The 24,932-nt window shown below is 33.9% G+C and overlaps 4 protein-coding genes across 4 annotated transcripts; 2 read left to right on the forward strand and 2 right to left on the reverse strand.

Annotated features, from left to right (window-relative positions):
- Nucleotides 1-1,210: 1,210 nt before the first annotated feature.
- Nucleotides 1,211-8,931, forward strand: LOC122597892 (subtilisin-like protease SBT2.2). Its single transcript, XM_043770474.1, has 10 exons — nucleotides 1,211-1,524; nucleotides 2,774-2,933; nucleotides 3,310-3,707; nucleotides 4,627-4,722; nucleotides 4,987-5,059; nucleotides 5,653-5,935; nucleotides 6,409-6,731; nucleotides 7,256-7,526; nucleotides 7,746-8,027; nucleotides 8,325-8,931. The coding sequence occupies exons 1-10, from the start codon at nucleotides 1,292-1,294 to the stop codon at nucleotides 8,744-8,746; spliced, it is 2,541 nt and encodes an 846-aa protein (XP_043626409.1). The 5' UTR covers nucleotides 1,211-1,291; the 3' UTR covers nucleotides 8,747-8,931.
- Nucleotides 8,932-10,489: 1,558 nt separating this feature from the next.
- Nucleotides 10,490-15,798, forward strand: LOC122595612 (obg-like ATPase 1). The gene is made up of 12 exons (XM_043768016.1): nucleotides 10,490-10,652; nucleotides 11,390-11,557; nucleotides 11,979-12,102; nucleotides 12,309-12,400; nucleotides 12,499-12,597; nucleotides 12,800-12,913; nucleotides 13,492-13,556; nucleotides 14,041-14,157; nucleotides 14,326-14,401; nucleotides 14,570-14,662; nucleotides 15,031-15,081; nucleotides 15,520-15,798. Exons 1-12 carry the CDS (start codon nucleotides 10,566-10,568, stop codon nucleotides 15,616-15,618), a joined length of 1,185 nt encoding a protein of 394 aa, XP_043623951.1. The 5' UTR covers nucleotides 10,490-10,565; the 3' UTR covers nucleotides 15,619-15,798.
- Nucleotides 15,799-15,814: 16 nt separating this feature from the next.
- Nucleotides 15,815-19,781, reverse strand: LOC122595613 (enoyl-[acyl-carrier-protein] reductase [NADH], chloroplastic-like). The gene is made up of 13 exons (XM_043768017.1): nucleotides 19,718-19,781; nucleotides 19,240-19,537; nucleotides 18,945-19,054; nucleotides 18,448-18,503; nucleotides 18,272-18,356; nucleotides 18,123-18,170; nucleotides 17,916-17,990; nucleotides 17,429-17,540; nucleotides 17,066-17,117; nucleotides 16,924-16,975; nucleotides 16,786-16,843; nucleotides 16,591-16,689; nucleotides 15,815-16,232 (listed from the first exon to the last, which is right to left on the reverse strand). Exons 2-13 carry the CDS (start codon nucleotides 19,514-19,516, stop codon nucleotides 16,078-16,080), a joined length of 1,179 nt encoding a protein of 392 aa, XP_043623952.1. The 5' UTR covers nucleotides 19,517-19,537; nucleotides 19,718-19,781; the 3' UTR covers nucleotides 15,815-16,077.
- Nucleotides 19,782-20,829: 1,048 nt separating this feature from the next.
- Nucleotides 20,830-24,878, reverse strand: LOC122597971 (enoyl-[acyl-carrier-protein] reductase [NADH] 1, chloroplastic-like). Its single transcript, XM_043770566.1, has 12 exons — nucleotides 24,611-24,878; nucleotides 24,333-24,442; nucleotides 23,900-23,955; nucleotides 23,724-23,808; nucleotides 23,563-23,610; nucleotides 23,365-23,439; nucleotides 22,881-22,992; nucleotides 22,461-22,512; nucleotides 22,290-22,341; nucleotides 22,152-22,209; nucleotides 21,942-22,040; nucleotides 20,830-21,173 (listed from the first exon to the last, which is right to left on the reverse strand). Exons 1-12 carry the CDS (start codon nucleotides 24,876-24,878, stop codon nucleotides 21,019-21,021), a joined length of 1,170 nt encoding a protein of 389 aa, XP_043626501.1. The 3' UTR covers nucleotides 20,830-21,018.
- Nucleotides 24,879-24,932: the final 54 nt, after the last annotated feature.

Below are 24,932 nucleotides of genomic sequence, written 5' to 3' on the forward strand. Positions count from 1 at the left end.
AGAGATATGAGATTTCCTGGTTAAACCAGATAAAAATTAGCAGTTTATTTATTTGTTTATATGAATAAGTGCAAACTAATATTCTTTTTCCTATGTGTTTAGAAAAAGCCACATAAAAGAAAGAAGATCGAACAATCTTGGTGTTCCTTCAATCATTAAATTGCCAAAAGGTAAAGTTCGATCCTTTTTGTGCAAAAAGTGTGAATTTACCCTCATGAATGATTATTACTTCTTTTCATTTTTTACTATTTTTCAATAACACTTAAATGAATAACTTACTTTTGGAATTAGTGCAAATGACTATATATGAGTACATGTGATTTGTTCAATTAGTTAATTAAGTACGCATACATTAATGAGTTGCACATCTAAAAAAAACGAAATGGGGAATTGTATGCTAGCAAGTAGCAAATTAGCAAGTTGTTTGACATGGAGTTTTAAAAGTTATTTATGTTAGTGCTTCAACTATCTTTGTTTCTGTCTTTAACTAATTTAAAATAGGAAAAAACAAATATGCTGCTAGAAGCATGTATGTTTCTTCATTCTCTCTTACAATCTTCTCCCCTAAAAATCATATGTGTAAATACAAAATCATCCATTCACAAAATCATGCTTCTAGCAATATACTTATTATCTCCTTTAAAATATTATTCGAATGTAAGACCTTTTGTGATAAAACATTTTTCAATAATATCATACTAATTTGATAACTCATTGTAAACTTTAGATTTTTTTTTTCCCTCAAGTTACTGAACTAATATAATTATTATTATAACTAGTCATTTCCGGATAACATAAACTTTCATTATCTTTTTTACTATTTTTAGTATTTCCAGAATGCTTGTTAGTTGTTACAAATAATACAAAAAATAAACTAACACAATTATTTGTCAATTTTTCACGAGAAAAAGGAAGAGGGGGGCGGTGTAGGCCTTAAAATCCATCCAACAAAACAACAACAGTCAACAAATAAAATCCAAAAGCTAAACGTTAATAATGATTTATCACCCTTTTTCATAAAAAACAAATAAAATAAAATTCTTTACATAAATATTAAAACGTTCATGTGCACACCACCCAACACACTCCAACTTTTCCTTTTTACTTCACATTCTCTCTTTCATTAAAATCCTTCTATTTTCTATCTCTATACTCTAGCCTATATCTACATATTTTCATGTACATTTGCTCAATTTCACTTAATGCCCTTAAAAGGGTTTCTCAGAAAATCTTCAAAATAAAAAACCCATAAATTATATCTGAAAAAGCTACTTTCTTGGGCTTAAAAAAGATGGGCATTGTGAAGTTAATGGTTTTTGGGGTTTTAGCTTGGTGTGTTGTATGTCAAGCAGAAAATATAGATACAACTTCTGCAAATGTATATATGGTTACTCTAAAACAAGCTCCAACTGTTTTTTCTGTTAAAAAGAATTACCACAAGCAAAATAGAGTGAACAAGACTAGTTATGATTTTGTGTCTATTCATTCTTCTTCTGGTGGAGCTACTACACTTGAAAATCCAAGGTAAAAGTTTTTTTACTTTTTTTTTTTTAATTTTATTTACATTTAAGTCTATTGATTTTGTTAATTTTGTTACTACATATAGTGTAAAGTTTGTAGCTTGAATTGCTTTTGTGTAAGTTTCATGTGATTATATGGACCCCACCAAGGGTGGGATTGAGTATCATTGTTAACTATATAGGTTTTATTACTAATTTGTATGAAGTTTGTAACTTGAATTACTCAATGTAAGTTTAATGCAATTTTGTGGTTTTTGTCTATTTAACTATTTTGTTACTAATTTGTAGAAACTTTGTAGCTTGAAATGTTCTTTCTGTTTAGTAAAAAAAAAAAATTATGGTTTTTTATTTATTTTGTTACTAACTTGTATAAAGTTTGTAGCTTGACTTGCTTTACTTAAGCTTAATGTAATTTTATGGGGTTTTATCGATATTGTTACTAATTTTTATATTGTTTGGATATGTTTGTAACTTGACTTGATTTTGCTAACCATGGCCTTATTGCATATTGCCAGATGCAAATGACTGATAATTTAATATACAACATTACAACTCCTTATTGCATATTGCCATATCCCTAGGAGCTATTGTTAGCATAATCTTCAAGCGTAAAATAGTTTTATGGGTTTGTCTATTTTGTTACTAATTTGTATAAAGTTTTAAAGCCTGCTGATTTTTATTATATTTTTTGTTTCTTGGATTTTTTTTGACCCCCAACAGATTGTAGACCTTAAGACCAGTAGAACTAGATGTTATAGAGTCAAAATTTGAAAGTGCTCCTCCTTAGTATATAGAATTCTATAGGCAATATTCAAGTTTGTAGCTTTTTGGTGTTTCCTACTTTACCATCATTTATGATGACAAAATACTTGTGGTGTTATAGTGAGCATACTAATCCATAAAAGTGTAATGGTGATGAATTAGTAGGCAACTTGACTTTAGGGACCAAATTGATTGCCTTTTAACTTTAGTAGATATTTTGGTCATTAGCTTTTTTGGTTGGATTGATTTAAGTTATCTTGAAGTGGATAGTACTATAGTAGAACCAAAAGAAATTATGAAAGCCTAATTTAGTGAACTAGTTAAAAAAGAATTAAATGAGACCCGTAAGAGTGGACAATGAGCAAATTTTATTCGAACTTTTTGATTATTTGTGAGCATTTAGCTTCACTTACATTACGTTAGATATCGTTTTTTGGCTATCGACAAGTATTTTTCATTACTTATGTTTTGTTATTTTTTTTTCAATGTAGTTTCAGTAATATCACGAGCAAACACCGCCATTTTGGTTCCCGTATATCAAGAGTTCATGATTCGCTATTGAGGCGGGTCCTAAAAGGGGAAAAGTATATGAAACTGTACAGCTATCATTACTTAATAAACGGATTTGCTGTTCTTGTTACTCCTCAACAGGTGTGCCATTAATTATGTTAAAGAAACACGTAGAGTACGCTGTAAGAAAGTACCCCGTTTAGTTAAAGATAAAGATCCGTATTTTGACCTTCCAAAATTGGTACTTTCCAAATAAAATACAGAGTCTTTTTTATTACTCATGGACATTTCCAGTTAAGATTACTTGTCCCTTTATTCATCACATTTTCATTGTCAATAATACTTTGAAATATAGTAGGTATATGAATTATATGTGATAAAACAAAAATTGTTAACAAATCATGTATTAAAATTTTAAAATATATTTGTGTAGTTGACTAGAATATAAGTTGTCATATTCTATTAAAACACATTTAAATGCTTCCTAACGTATGGACTATTGATTTTTCGAATGAAGGCGCAAAAGTTGTTGGGTCGAAAAGAGGTGGCAAATGTGGTACTCGATTACTCTGTTAGAACTGCAACGACTCACACCCCACAGTTCTTGGGTTTACCTCAAGGGGCTTGGCCCCAAGAGGGTGGTTATGAAACTGCTGGAGAAGGGGTTGTAATCGGGTTGATTGATACGGGAATTGATCCGACGCATGTAAGCTTCGCTGATGGTCTTTCTGGGAATAGTTATCCTGTTCCTGAGCACTTCACGGGCATTTGTGAGGTTACTAGAGACTTCCCATCAGGGTCCTGCAACCGAAAGCTTATTGGGGCCCGTCATTTTGCAGCATCTGCTATCACACGAGGAATTTTCAATGCCACTCAAGATTATGCTTCACCATTTGATGGTGATGGCCACGGGACGTGAGTATTTCTGTATGCGATTTGATTTTAGTTATTATAGTGGAATTTGCATCTTTTTTGGATGTGTACCAATGGTTTATGTTAATAAAAATGTGGATATTAAATAATTATTTGATAGTTTGTTAAGATGCAATGAAAGTGAAGGGTGTGAAAGTGGTAGGTGGGTGGGTTGGGGAACTGGTAATCTTTTGTACAGGGCGAAACAGCTTGGGTTGACCCCGATGACACCTTTTTGACCATTTTTTGTATTTTTTTTCTATATATAATTTATTTGTTAATTACAGTATGATTATAAAAGTATTATTACAATATTAATAATAATAATAATATAATTTTTAAGCAAAACAATTTATGAGGCTTTATGCATTGAAAACATACGCTGACCTGTTCTCTTTGACCTTTTTTTATTTGACCTTTTACCCTGTTTGAGATTCAACATAACCAAAATAATTAATTCACTAACAATGGGTCAAATTTACCATCTCTAATCATGTGCATGAAATAGAACATTTGTCATGCAACAATAGGTAGTAGCAAATGAATTCTTTTGTAGGTTGTCCAATTTGATCAATACGCAAGTGCTGCTTTAAAGTCGCGCTAATATAAAATCTTAGAAGGCATCCAACACTTAAAAAGTGTTTAATGCCTAAAATAAACTTAATTACTGACAAATAAAGTAATTACAGGCCAGCTTTTCACTATAAAGCATTGAACTTAGTTTCTGATATCAAAGCAATGAGAAAAATACGGGTATGATATTGCCACAGAAACGGACATTTCACTATACGCATATATAGAAACTAACAAATGGTAGCGTGTAATAGCAAACATGATTTAGCCTTTCAACTGCACTATTTTTTCGGCCTAGTTTTAATAATTAGTTTCACTAATAATCAAAATAATAAATAATACATGGCAGGCACACAGCTTCTATTGCTGCAGGAAACCATGGTATTCCGGTTATAGTAGCTGGGCATCACTTCGGGAATGCTAGTGGGATGGCCCCTCGTTCACAGTAAGTAAACTATTCTCTTACACCCGGCTTAATTCTACGTTTCTTCTTTCATTTCTTAAAATTCAAGAAATGTCAAAGGCTATGTAAAAATGTCAATACAAAATTGCCCACTTCCCTTTATTATGGAATAAATAACAGACCACATTATGTGTTTGTTACTGAATACTGTCTGGTCTTGGAGTTGTTGCAATATTGAGATTTGTGCTTAGGATGTTGTATGCTTTTCATATTTATTATTTTATTATATGTGTGTACTCTTTTCAGCATTGCTGTTTACAAGGCATTGTACAAAAGTTTCGGTGGCTTTGCTGCTGATGTTGTTGCTGCCATTGACCAGGTATGGTGCTGGTTATGCATGTAAATTTCAAATGACATTCATGAGGCTAAATATAATTCATTGTTTATTTGACATGAAGGATGTGTATGTTATTTAGAAGGTGTTTCCTAAAAAATATAAGCAATTTTAGGAATTTCAATATGAAAGTTTACCATATCCTTCTCATCTAGATTAACTGTACCAGCAAAAGTAGCCTCCTTTGCAAGAGTTTGTTCTCCTTTTGGTTCTATATAACATGTGGAGGGGGCATTTCGACCCATTTACCTATAAATGGTTAATTTGGGTTGTGCTTGGGATTGGGTAAAAAAAATATATAAATTTGCAAGTGAATGGGTCAAACAAGTTGAAAGTTGCCCATATTTTATTTTTAACGTATAGGGCCTTCTAAATTGTTTTATTTATATATTTAGATTATAATCATTATGATGCTGTTTCTGTAACCTTTATTAACTCTTAATTTGATGTACTTTTTTATACGAGCATAACAGTGTTTGCTGGTCAACCCCATCCAGTCCGCTTTGACCCATACATAATTGACCCAATTTTCCACTTCTGATAACATTGTTTTCACTTTTTGTGAATGATTTTTATAGGCAGCTCAGGATGGAGTGGATATTATAAGCTTATCAATTACTCCAAACAGACGTCCTCCCGGAATTGCAACTTACTTCAATCCCATAGACATGGCCTTACTATCTGCCTTTAAAACTGGTATATTTGTAGTTCAAGCCGCAGGCAACACTGGACCATCACCTAAAAGTGTTTCTTCCTTCAGTCCATGGATATTTACAGTTGGTGCAGCCACACATGACAGAATATATAGCAACTCTATTCTACTTGGAAACAACATCACCATTCCAGGAGTTGGACTTGCACGTATGTCTACTTGTTAGATAGCTTTTTTCTATTCTAGTCTTGTTTCTTTTGCTACATAAGGATGTCTGGATGTGTGATATGAAACCTTTTTTTGATATTGTGACCAAAGTTGCAATAATCAGTTCTTGGTATTCGGATAAAAGGATTCTAATTCTACTTTTTTTTTTTAATTACTTGAGGGTAATATAATCAGTTCCCTAATAGTTGTAACTTCTTAAGGTTTTATTTACCCTAATCTTCGCTACAATTTTATTAGGAAAATGATAACTATAATTGATAGGAAATACGTTGTCATAGATTTCTCAAACACTCGATCGACTGATTAAGTTATTTTTACAACTTCAAACTGCAGAAGCACATCCAAATGTCCTAGGTGATGTATTTACTTTGATGGAGAACCTGCAATAAATTACATACCATGCATAACATACCTTTAATTGATGAATATTGTCGTAACCTGATGTCTTTCTCAGCGGGAACAAATGAAAGTTACAATTTAGTATCTGCAACGGACGCAGTCATTGATTCAGAAACACCAAAAGATGATTATCTGAGCGAATGTCAAGATGCCGGTAGCTTGAATCAGACAGTTGTTCAAGGGAACCTTTTAATCTGTAGCTACTCCATAAAATTTGTACTCGGGCAATCTACAATAAGTAATGCTATACAAACGGCTAGGAATTTGAGTGCAGCTGGAATTGTATTCACCATGGATCCTTTTATCATTGGCTTTCAGCTTAATCCTGTTCCAATGAGTTTGCCTGGCATAATAATTCCTTCTTCTAATGATTCCAAGGTGAGCAGTGTTCTTTAAGAGTGTCACAACCTTTATTATTTAATGGTTTCTGTAATTTGATCCCTTTTATTACACATTATAACATATGCTTTATTTAGTAGCTTTTCTTAATAACTATGGTTAGGGATCGAAACAAACCCGGCCTCCAAAAACTTGTAATTATTTTTCTAGTTTTAATGTTTTATATACGAGTAAAAACTGTATCATTACAACCTTATTCTATTTAAACAGCAGAACTAAAAGGTTTATTCATATACAATTCACATGACTTGCACCCCGTTTGTTGTACTTGGCCCATTTGATCTATATCAATGAATTATCAAACCTTTAAAGATTTAGAAGGTTCAACGCATTTGCACGTGACTTACAACCTGTTTGACACACCAGACCCATTTCGTTTGTAGTCGAATCTTTTACCTTACCAGTTCAAGATAAAACATAACCCGATTAAACCCATTTATATATTAATGACATGATCGTTATGCACTTCAGTATTCACTGGTGGCCTGAATTTATCATTGCAGATCTTACTTCAGTACTACAATTCATCATCTGAGAGAGATCCAGTTTCAAAAAAGATCATCAAGTTTGGAGCAGTTGCATGTGTTGCAGGTGGAGTAGAAGCAAACTTCAGTAATAGTGCTCCAAAAGTAATGTATTATTCTGCTAGAGGACCAGATCCAGAGGACAATTTCCTACAAGATGCTGACGTATTGAAACCAAATTTAGTTGCACCGGGAAATTCTATATGGGCAGCTTGGAGTTCAGGTGGCACGGATTCAGTGGAATTTCTAGGTATTAATTATGTTCTTAGATAACCATGTCACTTCTAAGATGTAGTTTCTTATTGTAATAATACTATCATTGTACTACTACAAAGTGTTTGCTGGTCAAATCGCACTGCCTGTTTTGACCAAGGCTGTAAAAGACCTTTTCAACCTGAATCCATTTAGACCACTCACCCAAGCTGCCTGAATTATGGTAAACTGATTTTCCTCTCTTGATTACTTTAAGGTGAAGATTTTGCAATGATGTCGGGAACAAGCATGGCAGCTCCTCATGTTGCTGGGCTTGCAGCATTAATAAAACGAAAGTTCCCGTCTTTTAGTCCTTCGGCAATTGGATCTGCATTATCAACGACTGCTTCTCTTCACGATAAAGATGGGGGTCCCATAATGGCACAACGGGCATATGCTAATCCTGATTTAAACCAGTCTCCAGCAACGCCTTTTGACATGGGAAGCGGTTTTGTAAATGCAACTGCAGCATTAGATCCGGGTCTGATTCTGGATGTAGGTATGCCATTCTTCTCCTAGATCGGCTATTATGTCAAGAACTTGGATAAAATGAATGTGTAATCTGAAAAAGGTGAATCTTATTAGCTTATCATAACTTCAAGCAACATAAAAATATACAACATTATCATCTGGAATGCTTGTTGGTCGTTTTTGTTTCAGTTCTGATTTTTTAGCATATCATGTAATCACTCTCAAAACATACATTCACCCTTTAAACTACTCGATGGACAAGAGCTATACATGCTGGTTTTCCTAAATATATGTATATCTAAACGATATCATGGATATCTTGCAGGCTATGAAGACTATATGTCATTCCTATGTGGCATAAACGGGTCAGCACCTGTGGTCCTAAATTACACAGGCACGAATTGTGGAGCAACAGTGGTTAATGGTGCAGACCTAAACTTGCCTTCCATCACAATTGCAAAACTGAACCAGACTCGAGCCATCCAAAGACTTGTGACCAACATTGCTGGGAACGAGACATATCGTGTGGGTTGGACTGCTCCTTATGGGGTTTCAATGAAGGTGACTCCGGCTCATTTTTTCATTGCCAATGGTGAAAAACAGGTTTTGAATGTGGTTTTAAATTCAACGTTGAACAACAACGTTGCAAGCTTTGGAAGAATCGGATTATTCGGTGATAAAAGTCATGTTGTAAACATTCATGTGTCGGTGGTGGTTAAAATCGCATATAACACGACTAGTAGTTGAGAGGACGGTATGATTGTTAGCATGGTTTCTGATTGTTTTTTTTTTTGTTCTTTTCGTGACCCACTTTGTTGTCCAGTTTTTGGTGTGTAAATTATTAATTTATGTTAGAGTAATGTAATTTAATACACTAATGGTGAGGCTAATGATGCATCTATTTTGATTCTAATTGCAATAATTTTTTGTAACTTGTGCTTCTTTTTTTTTTCTTTCTTTTTATTGTTACTATAACCAAACGTTATAAAACAAATAGTATGGTTGAAATACCATATTAGTTTATATTCAAACAAGTAGTAGGATTAAAATACCTTACAATGTGTTCTTGAGTTTTGTTTACAAGTGATTTTAAAATAAATTGTGTTCTTGAGTTTTTTTTAACAATGGAAAGGAAATAAAATGATAAGATTTGAGAGGATTTTTTATTTGTTTTTGTTTAAAAAAATTTCTTCCCATATCTGGGATTATTTGAAAAGATTGAATCTCTTCTATTCTAATCTTATAATTTCTCTTCTTTTTTTTAAAAAAAGAAATACTCAAGAACACAGTATTAGGACTTGGGACTTTATAAAAAAGATAATTATTTATACATCTTAACGAAATCTCTTAGAAATTCGTTTAGTAACCCTTTTATTTTCTTTTCTTCCCCTATCTAATCTTCTTCTTTCTTTTACTATAAAATAAACTCGAGAATGAAGGGTTACAGTGCATTCTCGACTTTAATTACCTTATTCTATACCTCATTTTTGAAGGAGTATAATTTGAATAACCAGTAAATACATTGGTCTTTGGAAACAGAGTATAGAAGTTCATCACATGCAAAGGCTCAAGGTTTTTTTTATTTTATTATTATTTAGATAGAACTTAAATATAGTCTTTCTACTAAAGCAAGATAACGTTTGTGTATATCTTAACCTGTTTATACAGCTTTTTTTTATTCTCAAAACACAACTTTGGGTATACCTCATATCTTTTAAGGGATGGGGTATATATGGTTTTTCTTTTTAATGTAAAAAGAATGGTTAAAAGGTCAAATTTACCACTCAAAATATATGTAAAGGGTAAATTTGCCATTTATTTTTTTAAAAGGTCAAATTTGGCACTAAAGATGCATATAAAGGGCAAATTTGCCACTCAAATTGATCCTTAGGTTCAATTTTCACATTATTTTTATTAAGTTGATGATTGTGTTGCTGACTATAATTTTAAGGTCCGACATGACGTATTATTAGGGATGAAAATAAGTCATATATGTGTTAGGTTTAAGGTATCTTGGACCCATAATTGAATAAAAATCCCACCACCCTAAACTTGGACCTCATGAGTCCATTTTTACTTACTACCTTTTAGGTAAGAGGTTTCCCTATGGAGTAATCGGGTTCATTAATTTTTTTTCTTTCTTTATAACCTACGGGTCGGATTTCGGGTATACGGATAAAACCGTCACCAACCCGAACCTGTTAAAAAAATCATTATATACTTGTCCCAAAACCTATATACTCGAACCTAGCCCGAAAACTCGTGTTCCAATTTCCTCATCGGGACGAGTTTAGTGAGTGACAACACAATTATTAACTTGATAGAAAAAATGACAAGATTACACGTAAGGATTAATTTGAGTGACAAATTTACTTTTTATATACTTTTTAAGTGACAAATTTAACCTTATAAAAAAATAAGTTATATATTTTAAGTGGCAAATTTTGCCTTTTTAACCAAAAAGAATAAACAGCCAACTTTATAAACCCTAAATAAGCCCCCAAAATACACGCAGTCCATTCACTCCCTGTGCTTACTAGTCTCCATTTTTACAAGAAGAAGAAAAATGCCACCAAAGGCATCGAAATCAAAAGACGCACCTGTTGAAAGGCCTATTCTCGGCCGTTTCTCTTCACATCTTAAAATCGGAATTGTTAGTTCCTCCTTTCCTTTATACACCTTACATATATACATACATATTTCTGTATCTATAATCATTATTTATTCTTTTCATTTCATTCAGTTTCGTAACCCTAATTTACTCTAATCGAATTTGTTCTGTAGTTTAATTGCCTCTAACTCTACTACTCTTGTGTTACCTTTTTTTTTATTATTATTATCTATATGTATTACTAAATATATCTATTGATTTTTGCTTTGTATAATAGTGTATGTATAATTGTATGTGTAGCTCATAATGAGATTATAATAATAAGTACAGTATTAATTTATGTGAGAATAAGTTCATTTTATATATATATACTGAGATTTGAATGAAATATATGTGGAGACTAAAGTGAAAACACTGACAAGCTGAATACCTGCTAGAAGACATATTGGATCCGTCCCGTGTGAATGCTCTCGACTGTTTAAAAAATATCAAGTAACATGTGTTTTGCCGGGTTTTTTAATTATTATAGTCCGGTACAAATTTGAATCGTCACATATTTAACATGTGAATCTCCACATTAGTTCTCATTGCTGCCAGCTTATCTTTTCCGTTCTTGTTTGAACATGCAACTATATAATATTTGGGTGTTTGTGATATTTTTGATGTATATAAGAGTTAAATTGCTCAAGGAATATCATGGTAGATGCAGTGTGGTTTTAGCGGCTGGACGGATTAAACTAGGAAAACGTACTGATGATGCTGTCTGGTATTTATTTCAGGTTGGATTGCCTAATGTAGGGAAATCAACTCTGTTCAATACTCTTACTAAGCTGTCGATACCTGCTGAGAACTTTCCCTTTTGTACGATTGAACCTAACGAGGCTCGTGTCAATATCCCTGATGAGCGATTTGAATGGCTTTGTCAACTTTTCAAGCCTAAGAGTGAGGTAATATATGTACCATGTTACACTATATACTTATGACTAAGAGGGTGTTTTGGAATGTATTTACAACATAGCTTTTATGTATACAAAATGACATTTGGAGAAATGATGTCTTAACCTCCTTCTTTGGTATTGCATCTCTATGTAAGAAAACGTAGATGGTCACTTTTTTCCAGATGGCTTGTCATACACTTATTTTTTATTACTTGGGTTCTGCAAATGCCATAATCAGATACTTTCCCCAATCACCCTCGAGATATGTATCATGCCATCTTTATATATAGTGTTGTGCACTGTTATAAGTTGATCTATCAACCTGTAATTACTTGTGAAGTTTCTAATTTGTCCATTTTGATATGAAAAGAGTTACTATCTGATGATGTTCTGTCAACTTTCAGTACTCATTTTATTGGCTTTTTGGTAGGTCTCTGCATTCTTAGAGATTCATGACATTGCTGGGCTGGTTAAAGGTGCTCATGAAGGACAAGGGCTTGGAAACAATTTCTTATCTCACATTCGTGCAGTTGATGGGATATTCCATGTTTTACGTAAGATTGCATTTGTGTAATCCTTCTAAACTTACTTACTATATAGATCATCTGGATATGTTTTCTGTAAACATAAATAACCGTACATCAAAACATATATTACATGTTTGGATCTTAGTATACATTTTTTACTTGGTGCATGTTGCTGCTAAATTGTCTTGAAGTGTGAAAGAGTTTTTATGTTTGTATACTTCTATATATACCAGGTGCATTTGAAGACCCAGATATCATACATGTTGATGACTCTGTGGATCCTGTAAGAGATTTGGAAGTCATTACTGCAGAATTACGGCTGAAGGTTTGTTCTAAATTCCAGTTATATTAATGTGCTTAAGCGCTTTTTTTTTTAATTTGGATGTTTAATGCTTAATATTAGTAATCTTATATGTTGTAAAGGATATCGAGTTCATGAAAAGAACGATTGAAGATCTTGAAAAGAGCATGAAGAGGAGCAATGACAAGCAGTTAAAAGTAGAGCATGAAGTTTGCTTGAAGGTACTTTTCACATATCCTATACATGCTAAGTTTTCTTTGCAAATTACCTCTTTTTTTGCAGCTCATGTATTTGTCGTCCCGAATCGAGAACATTGATTGCTTTACTTTTAGCCTCAATATGATTTACTGCTCTATTTGTTTGTACGGTATCATCGGAAGATATATGAACAATGTTGGTATGCTTGGTGTTTTTTTTTTGCAGGTCAAAACATGGCTTGAGAGTGAAAAGGATGTCCGGTTAGGTGATTGGAAAGCTGCTGAAATTGAAATCTTGAACGGTTTTCAGTTGCTCACAGCAAAACCTGTTGTCTATTTGGTATGTCTTGGGAATTTATATATGCTTGCCATGTTGAATTTTGATCCTCTGTTACGGATCATGTATGTATATGTCCTACCCCAAGTGACTTGGTCTATGCCCAGTTTGGAGGGAGGCCTTTGTTTTTTGAGAATTAGTTGTACTAATCAGAGGCACTCTAAGAACTTCACCTGTGTGTCAAATCTCATATTATTTGAATATCTATGACCTCATCAGCATAGCATCTAAGACTTAATAATGAGTTTTTGTGGAGTTAGCTACTATTTAACAGATTTAGTGTGAGAAAAATTAATTATAATTACTTTTGCACTCTCTGTTCTTCTCTTTCAAATCTAATAAAGCTTAAAAAATTATGGATTTGTGATAGTTATAAAGCTCTGAGTGCGTATCCAATTGATCTTCATTAACTTATTATTGCTCTTGTTTCTGCGTCTTATTAGAATGCCTAAGATACTTCATTTAATGATTCAAATATACTTGTGATTTGAGAGCCAAGATGCACTAAAGTTGTGGTATTCTTGGAATGCCCTGGTCCATGAATTATTGATTATCAGTTATGTGATAACTTTCTTTTGCAGGTCAACATGAATGAGAAAGATTATTCAAGGAAAAAGAACAAGTTTCTTCCTAAGATTCATGCTTGGTATGCTGATTTACTTGTTAAATTATATTTGGGTTGATGGAATGGATCATCACATTCAATTATCATGTTTGGTTGGCATGTTGGAATGAAATGATATCTTATACAAACCAAAAAAATCTCTATATATTACATATATATCAAGACAGTACAGTTCTATCCCTGCTTTGTTTGAGTTTTCAACTTATAAATAATGTGAAAACATACAAAAACTTATCAACAACCCCCTTAAGATTATAGTTAAAAGGTAATCTGACTAACACTATAAGCTCTACCTTAAAAAATTGTGTTCTTGAAGTTTTTAAATAAATGAAACTAGGTTATGTTGGTATTTTTTTTATTTCAATGGAATGTACCTTTTCATTCCCCAATGTAAATTGCAAACTGGATTCATTATATTACAGTTACAAGTCAAGGATTGGATTTAAAAACTTTGCAGCATAACGAATTCACTGCCCTGGAAATTTTAACTATAGTTATTTTTTAGGGTGCAAGAGCATGGGGGCGAGCCAATTATTCCTTTCAGCTGTGCCTTAGAAAGAAATCTTGCTGATTTGCCTGCAGATGAAGCAGCAAAATATTGTGAGGAGAACAAGATACAAAGGTTATTATGGAATGGATCATTTGCATTATAGTCATCTCAATTATGCATTTTACTGAGCATGCTTACAACATTTTTTTAGTTACTTTTCAGAATTTTAAAATCTGATTGATTTCTTTTTTAATTACTTTTTAGTATTTTAAAATCTGATTGATTCCTGTTGTGTGGCAGTGCTCTTCCAAAGATTATAAAGACTGGATTTGCTGCTATCAACCTTATATACTTCTTCACTGCGGGCCCTGATGAGGTAATGTTTTTTTCATTCTTCTTCACCTCTTATTAAGTTTTATTCGATACAAATCGGTTTCTGACAAAATGCGTACAAATTATCTGGCGGGCCTTCCTTTGTTTCTACTGTATACTGTGACAGTTTCATGCAGCTTCTTGAACTTTATGTGCCATTGTGTTTGTGTAGGTGAAATGCTGGCAAATCAGAAGGCTAAGTAAGGCTCCTCAAGCTGCAGGAGCAATTCATACTGATTTTGAAAGAGGATTCATTTGTGCTGAGGTAATTTCTTCTGAGTGTTACTCAAAATGTTCTGAACATCAAAAAATTTTGTATCAAATGTCAAGTCTAGGTTATGATTTTTAGAATTGTGATTATTCTTTTTCTCTATTGGATTGTGCCGCGTCATAATTGTTGTTTATCTTAATGTTTTGTAGTATAACACTAGAAATTCCCACAAAATTTTAAGAGGTTGGAAGTTCTGTATAGGTGTTTTCATTAGCCAGAATTTTCCAAATAACAAATCAATAGTTTCCCACAAATAATTTTCAGAATTGAGCTTAATTATCATTAACAATATATACTTACTTAGATACCATTTTACAATTAGCAAATGATTCAATGGCTCATTCTCACTTGATATTTTGCAGGTAATGAAGTTTGAGGATCTTAAAGAGTATGGAAGTGAGTCTGCTGTAAAGGTATTATTTGGTTGTGATAATTGCTAAATATATCCAATCCTTTTTCTTCATCCCCGGTGGGTGCATTGTACTATGGTACAAGTACGTACAGTGATGCACAACAGAATTTACATATAGGATCACTTCTAAGTGTGGCAAAATAGGCAGTGTCTGTAACGGGTTAAAAATTTGAACTGATAGTTTTGTATGGATTGGGTAGACCAGGAACACTGTTGGCCCAAAGTTATTGGACTAATCAATGTCTAAAATGGTTACAAAAGTCATATTATTATCATTAATAGTAATTTTTTTTAATAAGATGGCAAGGGTTATATGTTTTAAAATTAATTCATTGACCGAATTTGACTTGTTAGGGTCAAAATAACCACACCTCTAAATGCTGCTTGTGGTACCTGTCTGGTCACGAAGTTCTTGAAAACACGGTATTTATTTTTGCAGGCTGCTGGCAAGTACAAGCAAGAGGGGAAGACTTATGTGGTCCAAGATGGCGATATTATATTTTTCAAGTTTAACGTCTCTGGTGGTGGGAAGAAATGATCTTGTCTGTCTGTCATTTTTATCTGCTTGCTACCTGTCAGTTCTATTTAGAAAGATCTGTTTTTTCGTCACTAATGCTTCATTTGATGAGTTGTAATCCATATGTTTGAAGATGATGATGCTACATTCTGAATACGTTTATGAAATATAGAATGAGATGCAGACGCATGCTTTCACTAATAAAGTCGTCGCAAGAAATAGCCATTAAAAGTTGAAGTAAAATCATCACACAGATGCATGTCATACTTATAATACTACAAAGGTATCTTTATTCATAAATTTTGGAGACGCAATGCCATTACTGGTTTCAATGTGCATGCACATCCTTTTGTTTGTTGCATGATCGCCTTAAATCTGGAAATGCTAAAGTTGATAGTAGAACATACACATTGTAACTGAAACATGTGAAGGAAAACATCTTTTATTTTAAAGTGAACGAGATTGCGCTTGGTGACTAACTTAATTTGTGTATAGTGAGATATCAACATCTTTAAAAGCAGGGCTATCAATTCCAACGCCCATAGCATTTAGGCCGTTATCCACATACAAGACTGTCCCCGTGATGGCTGAAGCCAGCGGTGATGCCAGGAAAGCAGCAGCATTTCCGACCTCCCCTGCTTATATAGATTGTTAAGATTCCTTATATATATATATATATATATATACACACTAAAGAAAGGTTGACCTAAACCAATCAAAAACCTTAATTTTATCAAAATTTCTTAACGAGGTTATAACAATTATTTTATTTATGTATTAATAGAGAATATCATTATATATAAAAAGAAATTATTCACATGTTTTATCAATATCATTTTAACGTTTCAGTGTGTATATATCGGTCTAACTCTAATTAATGCATCACATGAGGTGGCAATTTCAACCCATTTACTTATGGGGCGTGGTCTGTGTTCTATCTCCAACAAGTTGAAAGTTGAAGTAGTAAAGTTCTGAAGGGACATTGGCACTGACCTGCTAATAGTTCTTTTTGCAGCGGTGCATTTTCTAACGAATAATTGATCATATGATCAATGATACCAGTCGCTTGGGCAGCACGACTTCTTAATGGTCCTGGTGCATTCTTATAATATTGCAGAAAGTTTCTAACATTTAAAGTATACTATGTGTTTGCCTTATGATGCAACGGCTGCAATGTTATTGCAGTACCTGCAGAAATTGTGTTCACTCGGATTCCTTGTTTTCTTCCAGCATCAAATGCCAACATCTGTGTATATTATTCCTAATTATTTGAAGCCAATAATATAGCACCACGAAGTAAGAACTTTAGTTAATATAGGAACTAACTCGTGTGTCACTCTCCAAAGCAGCCTTGGCTGAACTCATACCTCCACCGTAGCTGGCATTAAAAGGGTGCAGTTAAGGATAAAATGACCCGCAGAAAAACAAATTTCAACTGATTATATAATGTATAAAATAGAGAAACTACCCCGGTATGATCCTTTCAGAAGCTATGTAGGTCAGAGAAATTGTAGCACTGCCTGCAACATTATTTTTAAGCTCAACAATTTATTATCCACGTTTAGAAGGGGAAACTGGTTTGGGTAATCTACTTATATTTTTATCTTTAATAAGTTACATGGGTGAAATCAAAAAAATTAGCTCAAAAGGAACGTGATCAAATGGGAGAAAGTTATATGAAGTGTACCGTACCAATTCAAATATTCTTGACATGCTTATTATTTATGAAAAAAATTTGCCGTTTCTGGGAGAAAGTGTTATGGGTCAATCCAATCCTTTATGCGAACCCACTCAACCCATTGATATACAAACATTAAGATGAGAATCATACCTGGGTTCATTATTGGGAAAAAATGTTTCAGCAAAGATATAAAAGAATAGCTTGATGCTGAGATGGCAGCCAGGTACCCAGACCTTGATGTTTGTAAGAGACGTTTGGTAACCTGCAAATCTTGCTAAATTAGCATCGAAACACTTTGGACAGATTTTGGCCCAGTTTTCCCAAAATACTATTTGTTTACCTTAATACTTGTTTTATTTTATCCAATACCTATATATATACACACACACACGTATGATTGCAAAGTTAAATTGAATATGCACTTTGGACGAGTTTTGACCCATTTGGCCTATTAGAGATCAATATAACCTGAACCGAAGGTCCTTTGGCCTAGCATTATTAGGGACCTATCTACCTAGAGGTTGTGGGTTCAAGTTCTTACTTGAGACAATTGGGTTCAAGTCTTTGCCATTAGTAAAAAAAATTAAAAATTCTCACTTCCAAACAAAAACTGAAAGGAATAATATCAAAATCAAACCTCAGGTCCATTGGCTAATGAATGCACAAAAATGTCGATGCTGCCAACATCCTCTTTTACAGATTCAGCTACTTCCTGAAATAAAAATATAATCTTGAATTAGCTATATGATATGCTAAGCTTTTTTCAGTCTTGCAGGAACATTTGGCTCTGAAATTAGTCTGAATAGAAGTGAGAATAATCCAATCATGAGTTACGAGATTATACCTTAACGGTCCACTTTGAGGACCCGGCATAACGCCTGTTAGATTTTACCTGCATACAGCATAATGTGGTTAATGATTGTGGCCTATGGGATATATGAGACTGTCACTTTAACATAATGTAGGAACATCTTTATGACAGTTCATGCTTACATCCTCGGGAACATCTTCAGGTGTATCATAGATGGCATCTAAAGGGTACACTTTAGTAATATTCATCAAAGATCCATCTGGCAATCTAAAACAACAAAATGCACCTACTGTTTAGTCAAAGAATCATAATTTAATCTTGAAAAAATTGAAGATTAAGAAATGGTGGAAAGACTTACACACGTGATTTGTCAAACTTCCCCCTTCGAAGGCTAGTCTCGAATATGTTGAATGCCTGCAAAGTTAAATAGTCATCATTACATAGCAAAATACAACTTAAACAGCCTGAGGATGTTGGCTCTATAGAGGTGGCAGTTTCAACCCATTAACTTGTGTACGGGCGATTTAGGCTTATGTTTTATTTGAACTTGGTCAAACGGGCTGAAAGTGGCCTAAATCCTCTTTTTAATGCACAAAACCATCCGACTCTTTTTTATGTAAATGCTTGGAGTTTTGTTATAGTAAAATGTTTTCGTGACCATAAGAAAAAGTTAAATTGGACAGAACGGTGCTAGTGAGTTTCAGAACACTGCCTGTTTTGCCACATACTATTTAACTGACAATTTCAACGGAACCTGTATTGATGCGATAAAAACCACCCCAACCCACCTTCTCGCCACCTCTAATCTCTGGAAGCAATTAACTAGGAATAAGGGGTAGGATTATAGTATGTTACAGGGACCCATGTGCCAACAAGAATCTCAGCACCAGCAGCAGCTAGAGATTTTGCTATTGTCCAACCATATCCAGTATCATCAGCTATACCAGCAATGAATGCTCTTTTTCCTGCAGGTTGTTCCACTAGGTAAGTAAATCTAAAATCATGTTTGAACCGGAATTGGGCTGTTTTCATGCAGCGATTTAAACTTGTTTCTTGAATATGTAAAGGTTAAAATCATCCACAAGAAATGGTCTTTTCCATTGAATTCACATAAATAATGATGCAACAAAATAAGGTCTAGTAGATTAACCTCTTAGATCAATAGGCAGCCCTGGAAGAGGTTTTGGGTCACTAGAATCTGAGGTGGCTTTTGTGATTATCTTTCCAAATCTCAAAGAACTAGATTTTACATTCTGAGACGATAACCGTCTTGAAGAAACGTTGCATAAGCTTTTATGCTTTGAACATGATAATCCTCCAAAGTCTTTACTAAATTTATTAGCAATGCCGGATTTTGAAACTTCATGAGAAGATAAGGGTCTTGCAAAAGTAATGTGCATACTAGTAGTAGTAGTAGTAGTAGTCATTTCAATAAGTTGATATTAAACCTGCAAAAATCAAAACTTTTTATTTTGATGATTAAGAACTCACACATCAGTAAAAGAAAGGATTATATTTTCGTTCATATGAACTTAAAAAAGTCACAGAATTCGCGTAACTATATCTTCATTATCTAAATTAAAGCTACAACGCAAAGAAAAACACGAATCAACCCGAGTGTGGCTTACCTCTCCAAAAAAACTTCGAGCACTCTTTTAAGCTCTTATACTTGTGTACGTATGTGTGTGTTCGTATATACAGTAATATATATATATATACACACACACACACATGTATATTGGTACATGTATTTATTTATGTCTGTATATATGTATGTATTTATATGTATAGGTTGATGATGGTCAAATTTGTTTTGTTGCAAAATTATTATAAATCTTTATGAGTAATTTATTATGCTATTTGTTCTTAATAAATCTCTGTCCATATTAAATAAACACACATGCAAGAAAAATACAATGAAAAAGTTCATAGAAGATTCTGATTATTTTGCAATATAAATATTTTTTGTGAATTTTTGGCATTTGTTGGTCTATGATTGTATAGCTCAACTTGCAGTTACGCATAAAATTTGAGCAGCGGCTAAAATTTCAAAATCTGCCAGCAACCAAATTCTTAAGGGTATTAATTAAAGCTACCTATACATTTGGCAGTTGGCTAGTACGTAGCCAGCAGTTGGCATAATGTATTAGACAGTATCATCAATTCATTTAGAAACCAAACTTTGAATTATTTAATTAGCTGCATAAATGGCAATTGAAAGAAGTTAAGCCCATCTAATCAGAATAATGTGCTCGATGAGTAAATTAAGTTCAAGCAAACTGAGTTGTATCATATCTGGTTTAACATAGTCTGCAGCACTTTTCAGTTGAGTTAAATTCTGATTGTAATAACGGTGACACAAGGGACCTAAAATGCCCCTGCACAACTTGAGAATCTCCTGTTTCATCATCATCATCATCATCATCATCATCGTCATACAAAAAGAAATTGTTATCTGTGAAAAATGGACAACTTAATTGCTACCTGTTCGATATGTTAGTGCAATTGTATTAACTTGTTTGACCATTATTATGAGTTGTAATCCATATGTTTGAAGATGATGATGCTACATTCTGAATATATACGGTTATGAAATATAGAATGAGATGGAGATTCATGCCTTCACTAATAAAGTGATCATAAGAAACAGCACTTTAAAATTGAAGTAAAATCATCACAGATGCAAACATGTTATACTTATAATGCCACAAAGATATCTTTAATCTGTGCTTCATAAAATATGTGGACACGATGCTTGTGTCAATGTGTGCATGCACATATTTTGTGCGTGATCACCAAAATCTGGAAATGCTAAAGTTGAAAGTACAACATATACATTGTACTGTAAAAATGGGAAAGACAACGAAGCCAATCAAACAATAAGCTTACACCTTTATTTTGAAGTGGTGAACTGGATTGTGCTTTGTGACTAACTTATTTCAAATGAAAAGTCAACATCTTTAAAAGCAGGGCTATCAACTCCGGTGCCCATTGCATTTAGTCCGTTATCAACATACAAGACTGTCCCTGTGATGGCTGAAGCCAGCGGTGATGCCAGGAAAGCAGCAGCATTTCCGACCTCCTCTGCTTATATAGATTGTTTAAGAGTCTTGATACAAAACATCTTTATCTTCACCTTTATATATATATATATACACACACTAAAGGAAAGTTGACATAATAACTAACCAATCAAAAACCTTAATTTCATCACAACTTCTTAACGAAGTTATACGTCAACAATGAATCTATAAATGTTTTGTTTTTTTTTTTAGAACGGCTTGTTAGTTGTTTAGTGGTTCGAACCCTAGTAGTGACATCCCAGTGGGTAGTATGTTAGAGGTTGCCCGAATGCACCCCTAGAGACCAAGGATGCGATAAAACGGCCCGCAAGCGTCTGAAGAGGTAAATGCCCGAAACCATGGTGAACTGAGATTCGATCCCTGGTCTCCAAGCTCATAACCCCCAAAGAAGGCCCCAGGTGGCCAATTGATCTAAGACCAAGTGGTTAATTTATTAATGTATTGATAAAGAATATAACTATATATAAAAAAAATTCACAAGTTTTGACAATAAATTTTACATTTCAGTGTGTATACATTGGCCTAACTCTAATTAATGTACCACCCGGAGATGGCAATTTCAACCCATTTACTTATGGGGCGTCAACTCGGACTATATGTTCTGTCTCTAACGAGTTAAAATTCAAAGTAGTATAATGTTTATGATTATGAATTTTTATAAAAAGAGGGTTTCAAGCCAACCAGGCCCGACTCATACCACACCAAAAGCTACTTGGCATCCAGATCTTAAGGAAGCACGCTAAAGTTCTGAAGGGAAATTGGCACTGACCTGCTAATAGTTCTTTTTGCAGCGGTGCATTCTCTAATGAATAATTGATCATTTGATCAATGATACCAGTCGCTTGGGCAGCACGACTTCTTAGTGTTCCTGGTACATTCTTATTATCCATTATGTTATATAAGGAAGAAAATTTGTAACAATTAAAATATATTTGCCTTATGATACAAAGAATTAGAAGCTGCAAAGTTATTGCAATACCTGCAGAAATTGTGTTCACTCGGATTCCTTGTTTTCTTCCAACATCAAAGGCCAACATCTGTGTATATTAATCCTAATTAATTGAAGCCAATAGAATAGCACCGCGAAGTAAGAACTTTTGTAAATATAGGAACTAACTCTTGTGTCACTCTCCAAAGCAGCCTTGGCTGAACTCATACCTCCACCGTATCTGGTATTGAAAGGTTGCACATAAGGATCACCTATAGAATCCCCACCACACACACACACACACCAAAAAAAAAAGAAAAAGAAAAAAACTTCTACTGAAAATAAAATGTAAAAAATTACTTCGGCATGATCCTTTGAGAAGCCATGTAGGTCAGAGAAATTGAAGCACTGCCTGCAACATTATATTCAAGCTCAACAGTTTATCATCCACATGTAGAGGGCGGGAACTGGAAATTGACTTGGGTAATGTACTTATGTTTTATCTTTAGTAAGTTACGTGGGTAAAATGTAAAAAAGTTTAGCTCAAAAGGAAATAGATCAAAATGGGTAGAGCACCGAAGAAAGTTATATGAAGTGTAACTTACCAATGATCATTTTGTTCAAGAAAATGGAGTACTTGGGAAACAAGTATACTCTTGACATGTTGATTCTTTATGAAAAAGATTGCCCTTTCTGGGAAAAAGTGTGATAGGTCAATCCAATCCATTATGCCAACCCGCCAAACCCATTCATATATAAACGTGAAGATGAGAATCATACCTGGGTTCATTATTGGGAGAAAGTGTTTCAGCAAAGATATAAAAGAATAGCTTGATGCTGAGATGGCAGCCAGGTACCCAGACCTTGATGTTTGTAAGAGACGTTTGGTAACCTGCAAATCTTGCTAAATTAGCATCGAAACACTTTGGACAAATCTAGGCCCAACTATCTGGAAAATACTAATTGTCCATATTATATATATAAATATGATTGCAAAAGTTATATTGAATAAGCACTTTGGGTGAGTTTTGACCCATTTGACCTGTTAGAGATCAATATAACCCGAACCAAAGGGCCTTTGGCCTAACAGTATTAGGGCCCCATCAACCTAGAGGTGGTGGGTTCAAGCCTCACTTGAGACAATTGGTGTAATTATCAGGTTGTTGTAGTCTGTAGGTGTAAGTCTTTGCTGTTACAATAAAAAAGGAGTCAAAACTCTCACTTCCAAACAAAAATTAAAAATGGAATAACATCTAAAGCAAACCTCGGGTCCATTGGCTAATGAATGCACAAGAATGTCGATGCTGCCAACGTCCTCTTTCACAGTATCAGCTACTTCCTGAAATAAATAAAGATAATATTGAATTAGCTATATGATATGCCAAGACTTTTGCAGCCTTGCAGGAACATTTGTCTTTGAATAGAAGTGAGAATAATCCCATCATGAGCTACAAGATTATACCTTAACGGTCCACTTTGAGGAGCCTGCATAACGCTTGTTAGATTTTACCTGCATAACTCAGCACAACATGGTTAATGATTATGGCCTATGGGATATATGAGAGTACGAGACTGACACATTAAATACAATGTAGGAAGACCTTTATGAGTGTTCATACTTACATCATCAGGAACATCTTCAGGTGTATCATAGATTGCATCTAAGGGGTACACTTTAGCAATATCCATCAGAGATCCATCTGGCAATCTAAAACAACAAAATGCACCTACTGTTTATTTGTGGAATACTAATATAATCTTGAAATAGTTGAAAATTAGGAAATTGTGAAAAGACTTACACACGTGATTCATCAAACTTCCCCCTTCGAAGACTAGTCTCGAATATGTTGAATGCCTGCAAAGGTAAAAAGTCATCTATAGGAAAATACAATTCAGAAGTCCTGAGGATATTTACTTTATAGAGGTGACAGTTTCAACCCATTAACTTGTGATCCGGTGATTTAGGTTTACATTTTATTACAACTTGGTCAAATGGGCTGAAAGTCGCCCAAAGCCTCTTCTTAATGCACAAAACCATCGGACTCTTTTTATGTAGACATTTGGAATATTATTGTAGTAAAACGTTTTCGTGATCATAAGAAAAAGTTGAAATGGACTAAAGGTTCTAGTGGGTCTACCAGACATGGCCAACCACCCCAGCCCGCCATCTCACCACCTCTAGTCTCTAGAAGCAATTAACTAGGAATAAGAGCTAGGATTGTAGTATGTTACAGGGACCCATGTGCCAACAAGAATCAAAGCACCAGCAGCAGCTAGAGATTTTGCTATTGCCCAACCGTATCCATTATCATCAGCTATACCAGCAATGAATGCTTTCTTTCCTGCAGATAGTTCCACTTAGTTAGTAAGTTTTAACAACATGTTTGAACCAAAATTGGCTGTTTTTTTGCAGTGATTTTAACTCATTTCTTGAATATGTAAAGGTTAACATCATCCACAAGTCCACAACATAAATTATGATATAACAGAATAAGGTCCACTAGATTAACCTCTTAGATCAATTGGCAGCCCTGGAAGAGGTTTTGGGTCACTAGAATTTGACATGGCTTTGGTGGTCATCTTTCCAAATCTCAAAGAACTGGATTTTTCATTCTGAGATAATATCCATGTTGAAGAAACGTTGCATGAGCTTTTAAGCTTTGAACATGATGACCGTCTAAAGTCCCTACTGATACTAGCAACACCGGAAATTGAAACTTCATGAAAAGATAAGGGTCTTGCCATAGCAATGTACATACCAGTATTAGTAGTAGTCATTTCAGTAAAATGATATTAAGCCTGCAATAATCAAAACTTATCTTGTTGATTAAA

Source organism: Erigeron canadensis, chromosome 4 (genome assembly GCF_010389155.1).
Source record: "Erigeron canadensis isolate Cc75 chromosome 4, C_canadensis_v1, whole genome shotgun sequence".
Lineage (NCBI taxonomy): Eukaryota > Viridiplantae > Streptophyta > Magnoliopsida > Asterales > Asteraceae > Erigeron > Erigeron canadensis.

Coding starts and splice junctions, on each gene's coding strand:
- LOC122597892 (XM_043770474.1), top strand. CDS start 1,292: ATGGGCATTGTGAAGTTAATGGTTTTTGGGGTTTTAGCTTGGTGTGTT. Junction 6,732..7,255: donor CTTCTTCTAATGATTCCAAG/GTGAGCAGTGTT, acceptor TTATCATTGCAG/ATCTTACTTCAGTACTACAA. Junction 7,527..7,745: donor GGATTCAGTGGAATTTCTAG/GTATTAATTATG, acceptor GATTACTTTAAG/GTGAAGATTTTGCAATGATG.
- LOC122597971 (XM_043770566.1), bottom strand. CDS start 24,878: ATGACTACTACTAATACTGGTATGTACATTGCTATGGCAAGACCCTTA. Junction 23,440..23,562: donor CCTCAAAGTGGACCGTTAAG/GTATAATCTTGT, acceptor TATTTATTTCAG/GAAGTAGCTGATACTGTGAA. Junction 22,342..22,460: donor TCTCAAAGGATCATGCCGAA/GTAATTTTTTAC, acceptor TTTCAATACCAG/ATACGGTGGAGGTATGAGTT.
- LOC122595612 (XM_043768016.1), top strand. CDS start 10,566: ATGCCACCAAAGGCATCGAAATCAAAAGACGCACCTGTTGAAAGGCCT. Junction 11,558..11,978: donor TTTTCAAGCCTAAGAGTGAG/GTAATATATGTA, acceptor GCTTTTTGGTAG/GTCTCTGCATTCTTAGAGAT. Junction 12,914..13,491: donor CAAAACCTGTTGTCTATTTG/GTATGTCTTGGG, acceptor TTTCTTTTGCAG/GTCAACATGAATGAGAAAGA.
- LOC122595613 (XM_043768017.1), bottom strand. CDS start 19,516: ATGACTACTACTACTACTACTACTAGTATGCACATTACTTTTGCAAGA. Junction 18,357..18,447: donor AAGTTTGACAAATCACGTGT/GTAAGTCTTTCC, acceptor TTGTTGTTTTAG/ATTGCCAGATGGATCTTTGA. Junction 17,541..17,915: donor CATTAGCCAATGGACCTGAG/GTTTGATTTTGA, acceptor CAAGATTTGCAG/GTTACCAAACGTCTCTTACA.